This window comes from Anser brachyrhynchus, assembly GCF_964034855.1.
Source record: "Anser brachyrhynchus genome assembly, chromosome: 14".
NCBI lineage: Eukaryota > Metazoa > Chordata > Aves > Anseriformes > Anatidae > Anser > Anser brachyrhynchus.
This window is the reverse complement of record NC_137709.1, coordinates 8,586,834-8,609,225: the sequence shown is the minus strand read 5'-3', so window position 1 is coordinate 8,609,225 and position 22,392 is coordinate 8,586,834. Positions and strand designations below refer to the sequence as shown.

The following is a 22,392-nucleotide window of genomic DNA, read 5'->3' as shown; positions in this document are numbered from 1 at the left end:
TTGGTACCACATTCAGCTGGTGAACTCTTGAAAATATGCCTTACCTCATTTTCTCTCTGTCTCTTTACCTCTCAAGAGCTTTCACCAACAGATCTACTTTCATGCTGAAAAAAGAAAAAAAAAAGTAATTCTATCAGTAATTTATGGAAATTAGAAAACTGATTAGCATAAAGCTTCTACTTGTGATAGTGGGGTTACAAAAGTGGGTTGATAGGTAAAAATGATCTCCTTAGTGATAATTAACTTTGATCTCTTAAATAACTGTTAACTTTCATAAAGAAGGAGAGTACAAATGACATTTGCATCATGGCAACTGTAAAAGGCAGAACATAACTTTCGTTGGAGATTACATGATAAGCTCTGTTCTCAAAGAAAATATACTCGTTTCAAAGGAAAATGACACGGATTGTCAAGGACTGTTGGGTTTGTTCTTACATCCTCTGCTAACCAGAGTGCAGTCAGCTGAGACATTGCATATGCTTGTGTGAACAGCTCCGTACATCCATGTAGATGTTACATATTTATCTACAAGATAATGACAATACATGCTCTGCTTAGCACTTCTATGAGACCATTTATCCAAGGACTTGCAAGTACTTTATAAACATTAATTCATTCTTATTATGTGACTGTGAGGTAAGTAAATATTAGTCTTATTGCAATATTATTAGGAGATGGAGGGACACAGCAGCTAAGAGACTTACTCAAGGACACTAGATGATAGCTTGAATGCCTGCCTTCTAGCTCTGTGTGTGGATGTGGCCTCCTAGCAAAGTGCATACCTTTGGACATTGGAGATGTCTTGCACACTACTCAAGCCTTGCTTTGAGTACTGTTTCAAAATTTTTCCCATTAATATTTATTTCTGAACAATTTCACAGTGCCTGTGTGTGGGGTCAGATAGCGTTAACACCTGATTTACAAATGGAAAACTGAGGCAAAGGGGAAAAAATCCAACATACCCACTAGCTGTGACCATCCAGTTTGAGAAACCAGCGGCCCCACAGTTTTAGCTAAAGACCCCCTCCACCACCCCCACACCCCCAAGCTGCAGTTCCTAGGTTAAGTCAGAAGGTTAGCAGTTGTGTTTTGTTTTCTGGGCTCATTAGAATCCAAATATTCAAGCAAAACCGAAGCAGTAAAATCCCACTTGAACTTAATCCGACGGCTAGGAAGAATTTTTGAAGCCCGGAGTAGCAGACATCAGTTGTCAGTCACAGCTCAGCTTCTCATAATGGACTTCAGAAAGATATACACAGGTTGCCACAGATGAGATAAAGTAAAACAGAAGTTTTGTAGGAAACAAAGTGCACATCAAGAAATGCACATACTCACAAGAGAGGCTAGATAACTTTAAGCAGCAAAATTAAAAGCATATCTTAATAAATAAATCCTGAAGGCTGTGCAGCCACCAATTTTTTCAGTTCTTGGAAAACATCTTAGAACCTTTCTTGCACACTGAAAGCTCCTGGTACACTGACTAGTTGCAAAGAAACTATTGCAACATCTCAATATCTTTCTTCAGTAGTTCCTCCAGATACGGAGTATGCTGGCCACTCTATGAATCATTTTATCCTGTCATCTCTCTTCCTTTGATATGCATGAAGTTAAAGGGAAATGGCAGTCTCCTAATTTCTATTTCCACCCAATGTCATGGGAGAGAGGAAGGAAAAAAAAAACCAAAACTTTTTTAATGCAGCTTTTAAAATAGAAAAGCAAAAAAAAAAAAAAAATTTTTTTTTTTTTTACAGCACTTAATAGGCCTCCCTTGCAATTTAAAAACTGATTTTCAGGAGCTCATATATTCAAATCTCCAAAGTCTATTTGAAGGCACATCTGAAGGTGCACCCTGCAACCTGTGTGTAGCAAACTCTTTTGAATCTTGTCCTTGAAACAAAAATTAGTGCCCCATGGGAACTCAGCAGTGTAGACAACCACTAACTGCAGAATGACTGAAAGCAGAGCTGAGAGTCCTTGCAGCTGGGAGGGAGAAGGGGATGAGAGAGCGAGGGAAGATGAGAAAAGCCTTCAGGAGCCATTTGGGAGACAGTCACTGGGAAGAAGAAAGAAAGACAAGCACTAAAAACAACAGAAACACAGGTGGAAATGGCCTACTGGGAAATCAGGCTGTCAACAAACAAAAGCCGAAGGCCAGAAAGCAGTTTCAGTAGCAGCCCCTGCTAACAGGGCTTCAGTGTTCAGTAAATAAATTAGCAGCAGCTTTGACTGTTTGGAAATTAGTAGCGACATGATGAAAGAAGCAAATGACTTGCTTTTATCTGGAGTGGAAGCACTAAACTTCCAAAGAAATCCTTGCCTGTATTAGAAGAAGCAGAGATGCTTATATCAGCTCAGACTTGAACAACAATAATAACAGAAAAGTTTCATTTCATTTACCACAGGCTCAGAACTTCGTTTGTAACTAATGAGACCTCTGTCCCTCTGGGCTGCTTCTGACAGCATCTCTACCTTGAATAGTTTATCACTTAGGAGGTAAAAATAACACAGGTTGGGCAGATAGACAGACAGACAGATGGATACCTAGATATCTGAAAAAAAAGAAGCAGAGTTGGGACATTAGATCAACTCTTCAATTATTGCAAACTGGGAGAACTCCTTTGGGAGAAACTCTAGTGATTTACTTCCATTGAGATCCTGTTTAATTAAATAGAAACTAAAAGAGAGGCTGAATAGTAAACACTTCAGCATGTGCTTAAACATTCAGCATGTGCCAAAGTCCTATTGATTCCATTGAGATCTAATTTGCTTAAGCAGCCCTCCCCAGTAAAGGTTCCTCCTGAATCAGGGATTCAGTTATTGGAGCTGGATGTTTATTGTGTCAGATGTATTAAAAAGAGACTATTTTCCTAGCTCCTGGCAGCTTAGAAAGACAGTCAGATAAGAAGCAACATTGCAGCCTCCAAAGTGAGCAAATATTTACATGAGCTCTGCTAAGTGTGCTTGATGTGGCAACAGGTCCAGAAGGTAATCTTGCGCTCGCAGAAGAAAGCATGGACATCTTGGGTAGTCATTTGAACTGGTGTGTCCACACACAACTTGAAACAGGAACCTGGTCCCTAGCATGGGCCATAACGCCTTTGAGAAATGCCAGCAGTCCCTGCTATATCTGTTGCCCCTCAACTTAGGGGCTGGAACTGGTGTGTGATAAGACCATGAAACGCCAGATCTAAAGAATCACACCTCAGATCTACTAAATTGCTTGAACCTGCCCTTTAAGGCAGCATTAATTTTGTCTCCCCCAAAACACGTGTGTCCTCAGATCCAGCTGTTCAGCTAGCAGCTTCATCCTGGCTCTCTTGGCAGACCCTGAGTGCCTTGAGCGAAGCAGTGTCACAGTTTCCCATTCACAAGGAAATGCCAGTGGGGCAGGATCCACTTCCACTGTGCCTGGCTCGCACTGTTCATTCTTACCACCACGAGAAGTAAATTTGATTGCATGCTTCTAAACAGAACGGTCAGTAAGTAGTGGCATCCTTCAGGGATCAATACTGGGACCAATACTGCTTAATGTCTTCATTAACGAACTGATGATGGGATGGAGTGCACTCTCAGCAAGTTTGCAGACACACCAAATAGTAGGGGGAGCGGTCGATAGGCCAGATGGCAGGGCTACAATTCAGAGGGACTTGGACAGGCTGGCAGAAACCACGAGAAGTTCAGCAAAACCAAAGGCAAAGTCTTGATATCTGTGATGAAATATCAACAACACAGACTGCAGACTGACTCTCTAGGAAGCAGCAAAGAAGTCCAACCACATCCTGAGCTGTATTAGCAAGAGAGCAGCCAGCAGAGCCAGGGAAGTGCTCTTGGCATTTGTGAGACCATGTCTGTAGTGCTGCATCCAGTCTGAGGTTCCCAGCTACAAGAGAGGCACAGAAACACTGGAGTGAGTCTCAGAGAGGCCACAGATTTGCTTGAGGGCTCGAACATAGCATAAGGAGAGACTGAGAGAGCTGTTGTTGCCCAGCCTGGAGAAGAGAAGATGAAGGGGAGACCATATTGTTGTCTGCAACCGCATGACAGAGAAGATAGAGCCAGGTACCTCCTGAAGGCAATGGACACCAGGTGGAAAAACACAAGGAACATCAAATACAAAGAAGGGTGTGGGCTTTTTTAACCATGAAAGTGGTCAAATACTAGGGCAGGTTGCCCAGAGAGGCTGTGAAATCCCCAGCACTGGAGGTGCTCAAAACTTGACCAGACCCAGACCCAAGCAACCTAATCTAATAGGACCCACTTTGAGCAGGGACTGGGACCAGATGACTTCCACATCCCTTCCAACAGAAATTATCCTGATTTTTTGAAGCAGAAACCTGACACAAATGGTGAAGATTATGTGGAACCATGTAATAGATGGTACAGGTCTGTGAATGGAAGCTCAGGCCCAATTATACTGAGAATTTAATTAATTAAGGCAGACATAACATAGTGGGATTTTTAGTAAATTGTTAGTTTAGTACTATACATGAACTCAATAGGAAAGCTGGAGTTGCATAGCCTGCATAATAATACAATAAGGTAGATAAAAATCTATCCAACAGCTAGGAACCAATGAGTTATCATCAATGGTTTTATGTCAAAAGAGAGAGAAGTATCAATTGGTCTCCCACAGGGATTAATACTGGAGCCAGTATTAATCAATATACTCATTAACAGCCCAGAGAAGAATGTAAATTCAACAACCACTGGATCTGGAGAAGATTCAAAGACAGGGTGGGGAAGTGGCAATGGAAGGAGGTGACATACAAGAAAAAGAACTGTAGTCAGGCAATGTGTAGATATGAATGAGCAACAGATTATATTTTGTATATACAGGGGAAAAAATACAAAAGATCATGTAAAATAGGGTGGGGACAGTACCTCCAGCCACCCCTTCCAAAAAAGCCTCAGGTTAGCCAACTGTTAGTTTATGGCACCACTGCAGAAGAATAAGGCACTGTATGAGTCCCGATCCATTAAAATCCTGCAAGACAATGAATTAAATTGCCACTTAACAATGTGCTTAGTGTCAGCTGTGAAATACCAAAGCCAAATGCTACAAGATATTTTGATTATAAAGAAGATTAGGAGAGATTCACTAAAATTACACAAAGACTGGATTCAAACTTAGACTATGTACTTCACACTGACTCTGATTAAAGATACTAAAATATTTAAGCATGTGGCAGACGAAAGTACACTAATAATGAGAATGGGACAGGATTTTACTTCAGGGTTGATAGGGTTTGGTATGGAAAATGATACATATAATGTGTGTGTGTTGCTTTGTTTTTTCCCCATGTTTTCTACATTTCCTGTCTTAGTCCTGGAATTTTGATGTGTGCAAACATATATATTTTTTAATTTGCTCAAGGATCATGTTGCTTGGTGAAGGTGTGGGTGAGTTAACCAATAAATATTAAGCCCAAATAAATTGCCATATTCATCTAGTACATCTTCCGCACTACAAAGGTCAGAGGATTTCCCTGCATGGGTCTCTTAATTTTTGTTTCTTAGAGAATACAGTAAAAAATTATTCTGGATTATCATCACCTCATCTGCGGGAGAATGCATGTCATCCCTTGCCCACATGTTGATAGCATGTTTATATATTCTCAGTTTGAATAGGCTGTGTTTCACTTTGTAGACTGCTTGCATCAGAAATATTCTTCATTACACAGCTACCTAGTGGTACCATTTAACTCCATAACACATTATTACTATCATTTTTATAAAATATGCTTATAAACTAGGAACTTTTATTATTCCTGTTTAAACCCATGAAAACTCCAATGGATGTTAATACAAGCAGGACCTGATATTTATTCATCGAAAGCTAGAACCGTGTGATGAAAAATAAGAAATCTTTTAAGCCACAGTTCTTAAGGGTATGTTGCATGGTGTTTACCGTTCAACACATCAGAGCCTCATAGCCATATTAGTTGTATGAATGGGATAAGATTACTTGGGCAATTTTCCTCTACATTAGAAACAAATCGCAGCTAAACCTTTGCTGGCTCCATACATTTTAAATTCCCATTTACTCTCACTAGAACAGAAAAATAAATACATAGATAGCTGACCAAACTTAGGAAGTGTTCAAAGCAATCAAGTGCAAATTCTCTCCTGTTAAAATGTGAACAAAACAGAAAACCTTTGACTGAGAGGTAACTTCAGAGATAAGTAGTTAGATAGATGCTATAGACAACAAGACACAAACAAATTAAACCTATTCCACTGAAACAGTGATATAATTTCCCTCCAGAGACTATCTAAGACTGACAAAATAAACAAAGAAATAACATGTTTCTTAACTTGTGAAATGTGACAGTCAATGGCAGATAGCAAAACAAAACTAAACAGTGCTGGAAGTTCTTAGCACAAACACACTGTCTGGGTACTATGTGGCTCTATTTTTCTCTGGCTTCGAACTCCTAATAACCATCCTTTTTCACACCTCCCTCCTCCAAGGTTTTTCATCCTCTTTCCAACATGGTCCTCCTGTTTAAGAAACATGCTGCTTGTTTATTTTTGAGGGACAGATTGATGAGGGAGATTAGCACATCTGGGAGAGAGAGAGCTGTTGGTCTGGGACTGTAATGACACTTCTGAAGGCTCTTTGCCCAACAAAGCATACACGGATGTGCTTTAATTTGGCTTTGATGGTAAATAAGACATCGCTGAATGCTGCAAAGCATTGAAGGCACAGGCTGGACTTCTGGGTGCATTTTAAAACTTTGTAGAATGGGGGTAAAGAAGGGAGACATGATCCACTACCTGTTCTGCCATCAGGAAATCCTGCCAACTGATCTTTCAGGCTTTTCAAAAATGACCAAAAAAAAAATAATTTGTAGGGTTCAGGTCAGTTCTGACACCTTCTGTATCAGCAATTGTGGTACCTAGCATAAACAAATGACTTCACAAGCACAAAGGAAGTGTCCTCAAAAACAGAGTAAGAGGAGTGACTGAAGGCTCTGTTTTTTTTCAGCCCGGAGCAGAGCAGGCCAAGGGGAGGCCTCATGGCGGCCTGCAGCTCCCTCACGAGGGCAGTGGAGGGGCAGGTGCTGAGCTCTGCTCTCTGAGGACAATGATAGGTCCCAAGGGAATGGCACGGAGCTGGGACAGGGGAGGGTCAGGCTGGGTGTGAGAAAAAGGTTCTTCACCCAGAGGGTGGTCAGGCACTGGGACAGGCTCCCCAGGGCAATGGTCAAAGCCCTGAGCCTGCTGGAGTTCCAGAAGCATCTGGACAACGCTCTCAGACACATGGTCTGATTTTTGGGTGGTCCTATGTGGAGCCAGGAGTTGGACTTGATGATCCTTGTGGGTCCCTTCCAACTCGGGATATTCTATGATTCTAAGAGACAGGCAAGGCACTACAGAGATGGCCATCTGTAAAAGCAAGCTCTAAAGATAGAAGCAAAAGCATGAGCATGCCAAAGTGCAGTAGAGCACTAATTTTCATGTTACTCACAGCAATCATTTTTTTCCATGAACAATCTGTATATGTCACTTACAAATATCTCATTTATTCCCCATCCTTCATATGCACATAATAATCCTTTCACTTTATTTTAGTTGATAGTTTGCCTTTAAAATGTCAGGTCTTTTCCCCTCCAAGTTACAAATTGCTTTTGTACCTAAACGTTTATAACCAAAAATATCTTAGCTCAGAGCTGCACAGGGGCTGATGAGGAAAATGGATCTTTTCACCCCAGCAGACAGTCAGAAACCAGTCCAGGTTTCTAACTGCCATCTCTTAATTACTGAAGGTGGGGTTCATCTCCAGATGTCTAACTTCAGACAACCAATTTAAACAGCCTCCTTCCTAGCTGCTGTGGAAGCAGAAGCTCCAAAGAGCGACACGTCTTGCTCAAGCTCCCTAATCTTTTGGTTATTTCACCCTAAATGACTTTCCAAGGTCCCTCATGAGGCTCTCGTCAAGCAAGATGGTCCCCTTACTCATAGTTCCCTAGCAATGGACCATCTCTTCTGTCACTAGTGCTTGAAAAACCTAGTGGGGCATCTGGTCCCTGAACAGCCAAAATACAAAGTTGCCAGTTACTCTTAAAAAAGTCTTTTGGAAGTAAAAAGAAACACAGAAAATGAAATAAGAAGCCACATAGAAACCCCCATGCTGGTGAAAGGAATGTGAGAGTAAACCGAGCATGTTCACTGTCCATATCTAAACAGTTTTGTGGTCCAAAAGATGTTAAAAGGCCCAAGATGGGCTGTGGAGCACTATGAAAGATGTTGCATGTTTTCAATCAAAAGTTTTATGATAAAGCTGCATGGTGGTCTCTGGGAAGTTACGAGGTTTAAAAGTGGTGCAGCTTTCTCGAAATTTTGAGGCCTTGGCAGTGCAGGCCAGCTTTGCTATCAAAGAACGCTCTCTTTTCATGGTTCTCAAGGGAGTGACTCCTATCAGCCAGTCTTTGCTTGCAAAAATAATAATGAAAAACACACAACATGAAGGAGAGCAGCCACTCAATAAATCACATTTTAGACTGACTTTCAAGGGTGCTGAGTCCAAGCAGCTTCCATGGACTTCAGCAGAGCAATTTCGGTTTGCAGCATTCTGGGATCCCCCAGCATAGTGCTATTTCTTCTGCCACTAAAGAGCACACACTGTACATTTAACTAGATTTTCTGAGTGTGTTCTGCAGCCTGCCCATTTCCATGTTGAATAATAATTCTGAATTACATAACGCCACATTCCTTTCCACCCCTCATCTGATAACAATAACAAGCTCTGTATCGTAGAGACTTGCACATTTATGTTGGCACTATTGGAAATACTAACGCGAACTGAATCTCTTCTGTGTTCTCAAAGACTAACAAACACCATTCATTTCCTGCAGATTAGTTTCAACCTAACAAGCGTTTTGTTGAGCCCCAAAGAATATTTCATTTATTTAGATAATGCTGATTGCTCACTTACGAGCAGCAACTCATTCAGTAAGGAATACACTGTTATAGCTCTGTATCTTTAAAAAGTTAAAATAATAATAATAATAAAAAAAAACTCAAAGAGCAACTTGGAGATATTTAATACTCAAAAGACAGCAAGAATGTCATTATGATAAGCGGATCTATTGCTGTGAATAATGGAGAGGGTTTAATCACACAATGGTACAGATACACTTAGAATAAATATTTAACGGTGTGTTTTGCAAAGCTGAAGTGTATTCTAACCCCACATCCAATGATTTGTGCTCAGTGCCATCACAGCGCAGGATGTGTATTGCATCATGATGCCAGGAGCAACAAAGCATAAGGGCTACCATAGAATATATGAGACTTGTGTAATAGGATGGACAGAGTTACTCTCTATTGGGAAGAGGCATGGGGCTGTTAACCTGCATGGCAATGATCCCATCACACCATGCAAGAGTGTGGCCACCCACCTCCATCTCTCCAGGTTGCCCACTCGCTCACCTTTTAGGTCAGGTATGCAAAGCTCATGCCAAGGGAATGGGATAAAGCCAGCCTAAGATATGCTAGGGGAAGGCATGTTTCCCTCCTGGGAGAAATGCTCAGCCAAGTTGGAGGGGAGGCATCAAGAGAGAGGTGAAAAAGAGGCATTCGCTGCACTTTCTCTGCTCCAGTGACTCCTGTGCCAGATGCATTGGTCACAGGCCAGTCAGCTGCATTTAGCTGATGGGACTGAGCAGCCAGAGAGAAGCTGCTGGGAGCATCGGGCTGCCAGCACTGCAGAGAGGGAGCAGGAGATGAGGAGTATTATGGGCTCAAAAGGCCTGTTAGCCCCCCCAGTAAATCTGTCTGGTGTTTACCCCTTCCCTGTCCTGCATCTTGAGTTTCCTCTTACTGGAGGCTTGGGTACTCAGCTATAATAACAGCATCATGAGCTTCTAGAAAACATGTACATTATCCACAGAGGTCTTATTACAATGGCACTTAACGAGCCATAAGATTTAGTAAGCAGACAAACTCATTTTGTATGAAAAAATGGAACTGGAAATTGGACTCAAATGGAAACCTCAATGGGAAATTTATGAGTGAGGAAAGCATGGGTGCAAAGGAGGGGAGCTGGGCTAGCATACAACTGGGAACAGAGAGTGATCACAAAGAAAAAGAAAGATATTTAAAAACATAATTGGGAAAAACAGAAGTTAAAAAAATAAAAAGAGAGTGAGCCTACCCTATTTTCTGCAAGGTCTAGCTTTTTTAAAGAGTGAGCATTACTGTTGCTAACACAAGGAATAGGTTTCCCCTGAGCTAGAAAAACATTTTGATTTTTTTTCTTTTTATTAATCATCGGTTGTGTAGGGAGGGGGAAGACCCCTGAGAATTCAATGACAGGAAAAAAAAATGGTTTGTGAAGTCAGACTCAGTTTGCGTACCTAAAAAGCAATATGATTGATTTGCAAAAACCTCTAGCTTCACAAAGTTCTTCCATCTCTAATGAGAACTAACAGCATTTTTGTCCAGCTTCCCTGCAAAATATTGTTCTAGTGCTGAATCCATCAACAAAAATGGCTAAGCATTAGCTTTCTTAATGGCCTCTGGTTTCGCTTGCCAGCAACTGCAGATGGAGTGGGCTAAGCAGGGCTGGGTCTGAAGCGTAGAGGCCTGTTGCAGATCTCAGCTGCATTTTGCTAAATTGGAAGTAAGATTGAATATTGTCTTTTTCGTATATTTTGAACAGAGCTCGTTTTAAAATCACAGGGTGTGTTGCTCTGGTATGGCACAAGTGGCTAAACCTTCCATGATTTAATTAATATAAGTCATTATACAAGTGAATTCAGTGATGAAGTATGACAAACAAAGGAAGGAAAAAGTAAAGAAGGGGGCTAAGTGTAGAGGACTTCTCAGCACTGACAGCAGAAGTTTTTTTTTATGTCTTTTTATCTGTCTCTGTCCTTCAAGTATGTGATTACAATATACCCTCCTTTCTACCTGCCTGCAGGAAAACCCACCCTTCTACCTCCCTCTCCCTGACTGCTAGTGTGTCTACGCAGCACACACCAGGTGATCTCAGCACAAAAGGCATGGTTGGTCCCAGTAACTAACCTAAACAGGCTACGTAGTCTGTATTTTTTGTGATACACGATCTGGGTCATTAAACTCCTCTGCACACTCTTGCACCCTTCACTTTGAAGCAAAGTGTGATATGGTGATACAGCAATACTAGTCTCACAACCACGCTTGCAGATGAATTTGTTATTTACTAACCTGCAACCTCAGCAAGAACTAGTAGAAGTAGTCTCATAACAGAACCCCGTTTTCATAATGTTTTTCTACTCTACTTGGAAGATCCCTGAGACTAAGATACTTTAGATCAAGCTTGAAGAAGAAGCAAAAACATAGGGACTGATCTGAGTTTATAACTTCTGGGACCTTGTGAAATCTGCATGTTCAGTCACAGCCCTGTTAATTTTCCTTTTAACTGTGGGCTAAGTAAACTTGACTTCTCTTCACCATGCACTGGAACTCCATTTTATTCCAGAACTATATAATGTTCTGCCAGTGACTGCTGGGCAGGTGAGATTGGCAGAATGAATTTAATCTGAGAGCAAGAAACAGTAATTCCAACATCTGCTTCCAGTCAGCACAGAGGTTAATAAATATCCCTCTCAATCTAATACCTAGACATCCTTACTTTACCTTCATCAAAGAGATCATGCACCAAGAAACCATAATAGCAACCTCCCTAGAAATTACTTTCTTATTATGAGAGAACGGTGTTTATGAAGAAACCACATTTCACACACTCAACAACTTCTGGATTATTAAAAAAAAAAAAAAAAAGAGTAGGGAGAAAATTATCTTTGAAATATCAATTATAGATGGTTCATTGTCATAGCATTCCTTTCAGAAGGCACTCATGTTTTGCAGTCAGTTTGTTAAGATCTTTTCACACACCTTGTAGAATTTTACATTGATGACGTAATCACAAAAAGCCACCTTTCAACTGTGAAACACTCCAGAAATCAGTTGGCTTGTAAGAAAGTGAAAGTGGAATTATGCTAAAGATTCACGACATACAGTTGGCACTGTGTCTGTGTTACACAAATAAAAGACAATGAAGGGTTCAAGATAATAGTTCCCAGTAATTACAGAACTGAGTTTCACACCAGCATAGCTCCTATTGCATTCATGGGAAACATAAATAGAGCAACACATCTTAGGAAGTCTCTTTATGCCAAAGTGGTTTTAAGAATTACTGGGATATGATATAAAGGGTTCAGCATCATTCACTTGAGATGAGCTTCAAAGCCCAGCAGTGATGAGTACTGTATCACCTGCAAATGGATGCTGTTAAACTAAACTTCGTACCCTTGAAACTAATAGCACCATTGTGCATTTGACAGGAGCATTTGAAATCATCTAAACCCAAACAATTAAGCAAAGAGAAGAATACATACATATATACACATTTCTGCTACTAAAATATGCAGATATATTTGTTGTTTGCCATACTAAATCAAAAAGTGAAGTATGTTTTCAGTGCTCAGCAGAACAATGTCTTTAACAAAAAGCAGTGTGAAAGTTTGAAAATGCCTATAAAAGAATTGGCAATTGTCATAAGAAAGTGAAAATCCAAAAAACAATTTACAGGGAATCAAAGATAATGTTATTATAATACCACTGACATCTCTTGCACTAAATTTGTTTCTCTAGCACATAAGCTATGTCAAATTTAATATGCTAATATTACTTTCATTATTATATGACTGCTGGGGTAGGAAGCCTATTGAAGTCTTGACAACATACTGCAGGACACACTCTAACAACAAACTATTACATTTTGGTATTATATGTATCATAATAACTGTATAGATCATTTAAATGTCACATCTGCTTGCCTTTGATTTTTTTTTTTAAGTCAAATCCTTAAAGAATTTGTAAGAGTTTATGACAAATATATTTTTATTCCTGTCATCTGTGTAAATCTACACCGGTAAAAATAGCATCTGCTCTAGAGAAAGACAGCCACATGCTCACCAACCTTTAGAACAGATCTATATAGTAATAGGAGGTAAAACTTGCTCATTCATTGTTTGAAGTGTTCCTTCTCAGCCCCCAATTGCTAAATATCAAAATTCTTAAAGGAGTTCCTGGAACATTGATAAGAAGCTGAGAATCATTCCCTAATTTACAGTGAATTGTGCTAAAATCCACATTGATAGACAGAGTGCTGTAGATCTTCGTAGTTGCTGAAATGTATGCGTACTGGTTGGTACCTATCAAAAGGAAAATTAGAATAAATGAATATTTAAATATTTAAATTTCCTATGACATGTTTGAAGTGCATTTTCAAAGCATTATCATCAGATTTGAGAAACCAGTACTGAATTGGTTACAAACTCCTTGCTGAAGAGTTTCACAAGCCTCCCTTCTCCCCACCTTCTACTCATTAGCAATCAGAATAGCTTTTACATGCAGTAGTGTAATTGTAACCAAACACAGACTGCACTGGCTGCTTCTCTCTAAGTTTCTAAGAATCCCCTTTGGCTGACCTTTAGTAGCCAGTAAAAGATGGTGAAAAGGAGACAAAGGGAAGCAGTACCGAGTTGTAGAGAAGAAAGGGGATATTGAATATGCTGCATTGCTTTCTCCAGAGGGCTAAATGTCAGAGATATGTGCAAGAGTAAACACTATGTCTAATAAGAATGTATGTATATATATATATTTATTTTTTTGTAGAGGTAACTAAATGTATCTAACACACCGAAATGTGTGTGTCATATATAGTTACGTGTTTTCATGCAAGTATTTTCCGTATACACCTATATGTATGTGTTTGTAATTCAGTTTAACATGAAGAATACACTGAATTAAAAGTACATGTACAACCACATGAGTGGTTCTGTTCTGTGAAGCACAATTAAATGTGTCCTCATGAACTGGCAACCTGAGCATGGCAGAATCTAAACATCCGCCTATGTTTAACAGTTTCTTAATATCATGATAAACTTCCACAACATCCCCTTAGGCTCATAAAAAATAAAAGAAAAAGAAAAAAAAAAAAGAGTAATCATCAGTAAAGAGAAGAAATCAAATTTCACACTGAATACTTTTCACTGCTTATCTTACAAAATTATTATTATTTGCCTTCTTAGTTACTTCTATTCATCAGGGTGATGTGTGCAGATTGTGAGGATGCCAAACATTCTCCGAAAACTGACGAGTAAGCAAAAAAAGAGCTGCTCTTTAAACCCTTCACAGTTTATAGCCACATTTACATAACATTAAATAAGTCAACAAAGGCATCATTAGCTCCCATTAAAATATGAGCGAAGAAATTTAAACGAACAAGACAAGCTAATTGGTAAGTAATGTTGTATATCAAAAATTATGACTATAAGATTCTAAAGTTAATGAGAAGCCCTACAACTGTGTTTACTAAATATTACAAAATTAAATTAAAGGTGAACATGGAGAGCCAGGGAAGTTTTCTTGCTGTCCTTTGGGCTAAGAATTGTGAAGGTTACTTCTGTTTCTCCATGGAGTTGAGAGTCTCCAAAGCCACCAGCACATCATTTGATCCCTGTCCATTGAGCAGGTTAGACCTCTTCTTGCTGAACAGCACAATTTCCTACAGAGACAGCAATGTGAGCAGTGATTCCAAAAAGGAGGATTAGATACAGGCCTTTTGTGAGTCATTTCCTCCAGGTATATAAAACTGGTTAAAACTACCAGAAGTAGATCAAATTCTTCCCAGTGAGGCCTTAAAACCTGATATGATGTGTGTCAGTGCAGGAACCAAACCAAGATGCCGGTGTCTGGCCAGCACATCACCACCACCATGGCAGACATGGGCATGGGTACCTCTCAGCAGCTTGGAGCCTGGCTTCTCATGAGGTACTACAAGCAGTGCAGCTTCAAGTATAAATCAAAGACCATCATTATGAAATGTTTACTGTGCTGTAGAATAGGAAGACGAGGGAAACCTCCTCACCGACACGTAGTGTGACAGCCACAAACCTATTTCTGCTGCCAGAGCTGGGGCTGGACCAGCTCTGCCATCGCCACATCCAGCACTTGGCTAACAGGAGCACTTTGCTGCTGCTTTTACCTATATCCACAGAGTGCCCAGGACTCTTCTACCCTTTCTGTGTTGCAGACCACCAGCAGCTCACGCTTACTGACAACAGTTTGCTTTCACCAATCTTTAGTCCGTGAAGCCCCATCAGTTCATGGCTACATGCTGAAAACCGGTCCTGATTTTGCTTTTATCTTTATCCCTACTAAAAAACATTTCCAATTGCTGCATTTCATCTGTGCTCTACTCCCTTCCAAAAGATAGAAGCCATTGCGTGGAGATACGATCCTGCAGTGCCATTAATGACCATAATTATATTGCCACATTACACTGTCCCTCTTGCTAATTGGTCATTCATTTGCCATTGTGCATGAAATCACAGGTGTTAATGCCTTCGTGATGCTTATCTGAATTTGCCACATAGAATCAATTCCCTTCTGCTTCATTTCTCAGACCAGCGGGATCAGTGTGTGTTTAAAAGGGGAGCACAGGACTATCTCATGTCCTATCTCATATGCCCAGATGTGTGGGAATGGTTTTCAGTAACACCACACAATTAGATTTGTATCACATTCTCAAGCACACAGAACTGTTACAAATGCACCCATTGATCTTTTCTTATAGGGAAATTTTAGAGATGTTGACTGAAAGTCTAGAATTTATTTTTTTAAATCTACTTTAATTGCAATTGTAATTGTATTGTTTTAAATAGATGTGCTAGCATATTTGGCAGTGAGGGAAGTTTTGAAAGAAATAAGAATCTCATCGTGTTGGAATGCAACTAATTGTTCTACCATAATTCAATGCAACCTTATAAACCATGTGAGACAAAGCTGACATTCACTGGTTCTGGACAGCAGCTTGTTGCAAACTAGCTTTAACCAAACACTACAATGTGTGCAAACATATGATCAAGAGAAACCCCTGAATTCACACGACAGAATTTTTGGTTCACTGAAAGCCAGAGCAGTCTTGCAGGTACTTCATGTTAGCTCATAGATTTACAATGACAATGTTTTCTCTGCCATCTTGAAATCTCCCTTGATTTATTGCCCTTTCCACTAGTTTATATTCATCCAATCAAGGAACAAAAACAAAACAGGGGGCATCAGTAAAAAATCAGGTATGAAGCATTATGTATGCATCAAGGATGTGTACAAGAAAAATTGTTCACAAGCAGTATGTCATCCTGAATCAGGAAAGTACTTCAGTAGGAGATTAACTCAAAGCATGTGCTCGTTTACCACAGTGGGACTCAAGTACATGCTCAAATTCAGCACTTTTTTATGCGTTCCCCTGAGTAGGGATAATTTCCTGATATAGGAAATACATGCTGATTTTTCTCCCTTAGGATAATTGAAAAACATTTATGTAAATTCCAGTTTGTTTCAGATATGGGGGGAAAAAGAAAACTGAAACTCAGCTAACTGTTTTCTCTAACCAGTTCGCCAGAAAATCTGTCCCAGTCCATGACCAGAAAAAGATTTTCCTTCATGCTCTATTATGAGCAACCTAATGCAATTTCAAAGTTGGCTCTGCTTTGAGCAGGGGAGGAGGGGAGCTGGACCAGAGACTCCAGATGTCCCTTCCAACCTCAGTGATGCATTGATTTCTCCGTGTTGGATCCTCTATACATGATGATGACTTAAGTCACAACTAAACTCATTTCAGAAAAGCATGGTAAGGAGTAAGATGATAAATATATTAACACATAAATAAATACAGCTTTGTTTGGATGAGAACTGGATACAGGACGGCATAACAAAGCACAGGGAAAGTAACTTTTACATTACCCAGCTGCTCTTACAATAATATACAGAAACTCTGTGAATCATTTCATGGTTTATTAAATGAAATTTTGTTTGCAACTGGTGAGTTAGGAAAATAAACGTCCATGTTTGTTTTCATTTTACTTTTCCTTGGTTTGTCCAGATCTTCACAGCCTTGTGTGCCAGCATTGTCCTCTGGGGCTCATTAAAAAGCCCAGTGTTTGCTACTCTGATTGTCCAGGGAAATCAGCAACAGATTGCCATTAACCCCATGAGGCCAAGAGCTAGCAATTCTTGATACATTCCCTGTTGTGGCCAATAAGATCCATTGGAACCATTGGAGCCAAAGGGTTAATTTTATCTCTCCTATAGCTGCTGTCAGACCTCCAGTAAAACAGTGTGTGACCACTACGGGGTACTGACCACTTAATACAGCAGTACCTGCCAAAATTGGCTTAAGACTGAGTGAGATCAAGGGGCAGAAAAATACTGTCTTTTCTAAAGCACATTGTATTACCAGTGTTTACTTACAGTTCTCTCCTGGGTCAAATGCTTATTCTTAGGAAAATGGTCTTGCTTCTTATAGACTCAGCTCCACAGGAGAAAGCAAGTTATAACCTTGTCTGAAGATGATATCCTTTTTTTTTTTTTTTTTTCCACATCACATTATGAATTTTTGCAGATGTCATTAGTAGCGACTACCAAGGATATTTCTCAACCTGAAGATGTGTTGCCACTAGGTTATTGCTACCATTAATTCAAGCTTTTAAAAAAGCTGAAAAAAATTTTGATTTTCTCCCTGAAACACACGAAACATCATGTCATCATGCAACTGCCACAGCCCTGGTTCACACATAATGGGACTCTGTTGATGTCCCTTCTCTGAGCCTGTAGGGTTACGTGTTTCTCCCTGGAAGCCATCATTTATGTGTCCTGCACTGACTTCCAAGGTGCTTGTAGCAGTACCAGCAAAGCAGTACACAGGCTCTCTGATGTTTCTAGTTTATCCATGCTGAATAGACAGGATTGACACTAGAAAGTGTGCCCAAAGTTGGCTTGGTGCTGACGGACCCAGGCATGCTCATCCCTTGGGAAGGGTGTCCCCATGCTGCTGCCTGCCCTCCCGAGCCACTGTCCTAGGGCTGTGGCCAGGACTGCCCAATGTGCTCATGTGCTTCACCTGGCAAATCTCAGCTCCCGTGGGAGGCCTTTGGTACAAAGATTCAAAACAGACTGTGGGAAGGGATGCCGTGGGCTGACAGGTCCATGCTGAAAATGGTTGGGATGTGAAAAACTACCATCAGGCTGTAGCTTTGCTCTCCTCTGTACAGTGCTATGCAAAATCGTTGGTGATGATGACATTGATAGCCCTGAGGACCCAGTGTCTGGTTTTAGATATCAAATTGCCCTAGATTTTATCAAAACCCCTATTTTGGGCCAAAGACGCTGACATAAACTTCCATCTGTCTTCATAGGCTTTTGTGTCGGCACTCAGATGAAGCCTGGGCAAAGAACCAGCACAACCCAGGGGTCAGAAGTGGGCTGGCTCCGTACATGCCAAGAGAGTGGTGAGCTCTGCTTTTCTGTCCTTCCTCTCCCTGTCCTTTCCCCACATCAGGACCTGGGGTGTATTAACACTTGCCAACCTCTCAGGTTCTGTGAAACCTCAGTCCTTTACGGTCTTCATAGTGCTTTGAAACCTGTACCTGGGAAGTGCTGCAGAAATGCAAAGCATCCCTATGGATGACCTTATCACTGGGAAAGGAATCTTAAATCCGATCCATTTGTATGACTCCCGGAGAGCCACTGTTGCATTATTCATGACAGTCTCCTCTTCTTCAGAAGGCTAATATTACTTCCCTCCCCCCTCCGCCCCCATACAGCATTCATAATATGAATTTTATATTCTGAACTAAACCACACGGTCCTTTGTAGTGGTCAGTAATAGGATTCCTACCCGTACTTAGCAGAGTCCACATCAGAGAGAGCACAATCAGCCACCCCAGGAGAAGAGTTCCCAAGATCTCCTCTTACAAGGCATTGTAAAAGTTATAAATAGATTACTCTCTCTCCCTTTGTACCTTCCGGCCCTTTTCCTACACCAAGGGAACATATTTGTCACTAGGACACACAATACGCACTTAGATGTTTGACATCTCTGCCCTCATCAGATGGGCCATACAGAATTTTTCAACAAGATAGAAAATGTGAAATGTTTGGGATGCAGTTACAAGTTTGAGAGCGATTAAAAGACTGTTAAGAAGAATTAGCCATGGCAGCTTACTTGGTAGTTTGTTATGGCTCCCATTTTCTAATACATCATATTCTTTTATTCCTCTAATTACTTTTTTTGTGTGAAAGACAATTCCCAGGGAACGAACACTTCATTTCTTTGAACCACTGCCAACAATATGCACCACAATTGCTGAAAGCAAAAGAGAGGATCTGGCATATCTATTAAAGCTCTGCAAAGACATACTTTTTTTCTTTTTAACCTTGGTTTTCCCTTAATACCAGCATTGAATAAATGAATTGCATTCCCTGTTTCCCCCCCTTTCCTCACAACTTCTATTTCTGTTTTCAGGTTGTTTTTGCTTTTTTTTTTTTTTTAAAGTCAAGTCTTGATGGGTAATTATTACATCTCATGTGTCTTCTGTCTCTGCCTTGTATTAAAAAATAGCAGCTAAGAAAACAAGTCTAAATTAACAATCTACTTTGTAGAAAGTGATTTTAAAGGCATTAGTACAGCACTGCTTCCACCTCACTCTCCATCTGCAGTGTCCTTCTAAATATCCTTTTAGCGCAAGCTGTATTAGCTCACCTTGAGAGGAATGAAACCTTTTTTTCAAAGGCAATTCACAACCAAATTTTCTCTGATTTCAAACACTTATCTTCCACCTTCATATCTATAGCAGTGATCCAAGCCAGCCAACTTTCAAAACACAGAAATTTTGGACTTTTTTCTCTGTCTCCTCATTAACAAGAAAAGCACTTACATCGATACATCTGTACAAATGGGTAATGGGTGCTAACAAAGTACTTTAAAAATACACAGCTTCCAGAAGGGATGTTGCAGTTCTTGTTTGCAGGCTTATTCCCAGTTCTGCATACTGGGCACTAAGATATCCCCAGGTGTTCTTGATGGAAAATGTTTACCTGACATCTGCAGACATCAGAAATTCCTCACTTCCTTATGGAAATATTCTGGAATTCTGGGTGTCAGGTGGGGTGATATGTGAGGTTGATCCAACCTGACAAGTCTTATTTGTTCATCAAGCACAACCAGAAAAGACAATCCTAATCCTTTCCTAGAATTAGAGTTTTCAGGAGGTTTTTTTTTGTTTGGTTGGTTGGTTTTGTTTGGTTTTGTTTGTTGTTTTTGTTTGTTTTTCTTACTGAAAATAACATAAGCGAGTGCCTGTTGATCACATATGACTTACTAATCATTCAGCAAATACTCATTTTTCCAGGCAAAATACAGGCTACATTCTTTCAAGAATTTTGCTTGTGGAACTCCCACTGGGAGGTCTTTAGGGAAGGGACCAAGTGAATAACATTCAAATAAAGGACCGTGCTCCATTAGGAGGAAACTTTTTCAGCTGAAATCTTACCCAGGACCTTGGGAGGTTGCTATGTGGGAACTCTCATTACAATCTCAAACCAGCAGCTACTGGTGAAAATGGAAGCTACTGTTTACTCAGAATGAGGGATATCTTTGTGTCCACAGTCATGTGCTGAAAAAGAACCTACTTAGCTGTTAGTTGATCTTACAGCATCCTGATGCTTTGGAAAATGGGGGCGGAGGGGAGGGAGCTGACAAGTTTTTGTAGTTCAATATTGGTTCAATGCAGTCATAAGAAAAGACGTGATCATATCATACATTTCTGGCTGGTTTAGATATCTAATTTATGTGCTTTGAATAAACAACCTGGAGATGCATTTGTTCCCATATTGACTTCATAAGTAACTTTGTCATCTAACTTTGGTCTCTGACTGCCTGAAATAGATTAGTATGAATATATACCCATAAACTGCATTTTCCATGCAACTAAATACACTAGAAGAGATGTCTGTAATGGTGTTTTACTATGTTCAGAAAAGAAAGTCTCAAGATTTCTGTATTTCTTTCTATTCCTCTGCCTTATAGCATTAAAGAGAGCCAAATCTTGAAAGCCAGGCACTCAATTTGCAGTGTGAATTATCTAACATGGTAATGACTTGATTTGTGCACACAAAAACTGTTTGTATATTCACATTCTATTGTTTGAGCATGCAAATGATGTGCACACAGATTCAGTAGCTGGATGGAGACTTCCTGGAAAATGAAGTCCTTAAATTCAATTGCTGTTGGCACAAACAGCAAAACAAAGCAACACAAACAACTATCTCTATGACTCTGGTGAGTGTAAAGTGATACAAATCACTGTTCCCAGTTATGTTTTAGCAGATATTCAACAGAATGCACTGCTCTCATTTCCTTGATGCTGGAAACCAGCTCCAACATTACCCTCAAAATAGCCCATCATTCTTTGCAGATTTGTGCATTTGCTATTTTTGGATCTTGAGGCTATTTTGGAAAAGACAGAACTACTGGCACCAATTCAGTCACTCATTCAACAAATGTTTTCTTCACCACCACTACATATATGCTATGCACCTCTCTTACAGCAAATGTAAGTACCATGGAGGTGTGTCAAAACAGTAGAGAAATCCCAGATTCTACAGCACAATCCATGCCAGTCCCATCCAGGGTGATACCGAGCAGCCCAGTGGCTGCAATAAATCATGCCAGCTGGACAGAGTCCCTTGCTGGTCTTCTGCCAGCTGAGACATGGCAGAAACCAGTTGCTCCCCGCAACAGACACTATTAATTTGAGGCTGAGCGGTAATAATCTCCCTGTAAAGTGGGTAATGCTGTCCTCAGAACCCACTGCTCTAGGTGAGGTCTCAGCAGCTCCTTTTCAACCAGAACCCAGCTCCTCTGGGGTCAGGTGAGCAGTGCAAAAAGCTCTGGGATCTCATTTACAGACAGGGTCTTAACTTTTAATTAGTGGAGTTAGATGTTGTGCCACAATGGGTGTCTAAGCAGACACCAGTCTGGTGCCATAGAGAACAACACCTTGGAAATACCAGGGCCTGGCAAATATTAAAACCAGGAAACCAACAAGGATGAGAAGTTTCTCAGCAGAGAGCAAAAAATATCACCTTAGACTCCTTGAGTTAGTATTTTATTTCTGGATTGAGTCGTATGTCTTTAATTCAAGTAGTGAAATATTTTACTCATCTCTTTATATGGATGAATTAAATTATTTTTGGCAGAAGATGTAAAATATGTTGGATAGCCCTGCACTGTTTTAACATATGTTACTGCAATAATTCAGGCATTATGAAAAATGTTGTTAATACTATGGTATTGTCCTACTTACTACCAATTTAGTAAATTGTTCCAGAAATAGATTTTTTTCAGGAAAATTATTTAAATATGATGCCAAAAATGTGCATCTTCCGTGGGATCCAGTCTGCAAGGAAATATATACCCATCTGAAATTGCCCAGGGCCCTCTCATATCCATTGTTTGCCCATGTAATATGTTTCCCTTTTATCACGATGTGTTTT

At 40.2% G+C, this 22,392-nt stretch overlaps 1 protein-coding gene and 1 long non-coding RNA gene across 12 annotated transcripts in view; one reads left to right on the top strand and one right to left on the bottom strand.

Annotated features, from left to right (window-relative positions):
• Positions 1-22,392, bottom strand: part of LOC308177907 — an 81,581-nt gene that overhangs the window by 31,616 nt on the left and 27,573 nt on the right. For all 3 annotated transcript variants that reach the window (XR_013939480.1, XR_013939481.1, XR_013939482.1), the window contains exon 2: positions 45-104. This is a non-coding gene — a long non-coding RNA (uncharacterized lncRNA). The remainder of the gene's footprint in view (positions 1-44; positions 105-22,392) is intronic.
• The window catches only part of EBF1 (EBF transcription factor 1), a 312,537-nt gene that overhangs the window by 282,593 nt on the left and 7,552 nt on the right, over positions 1-22,392 (top strand). For 2 of the 9 annotated variants that reach the window (XM_080555794.1, XM_080555798.1), the window contains exon 16: positions 18,252-18,344. In XM_080555794.1, coding sequence (XP_080411920.1) covers positions 18,252-18,344 — 93 coding nt within the window. Of the gene's footprint in view, positions 1-18,251; positions 18,643-22,392 lie in introns of those variants that run through there. The other 7 variants (XM_080555793.1, XM_080555795.1, XM_080555791.1 and 4 more) reach the window with 6 other exon arrangements.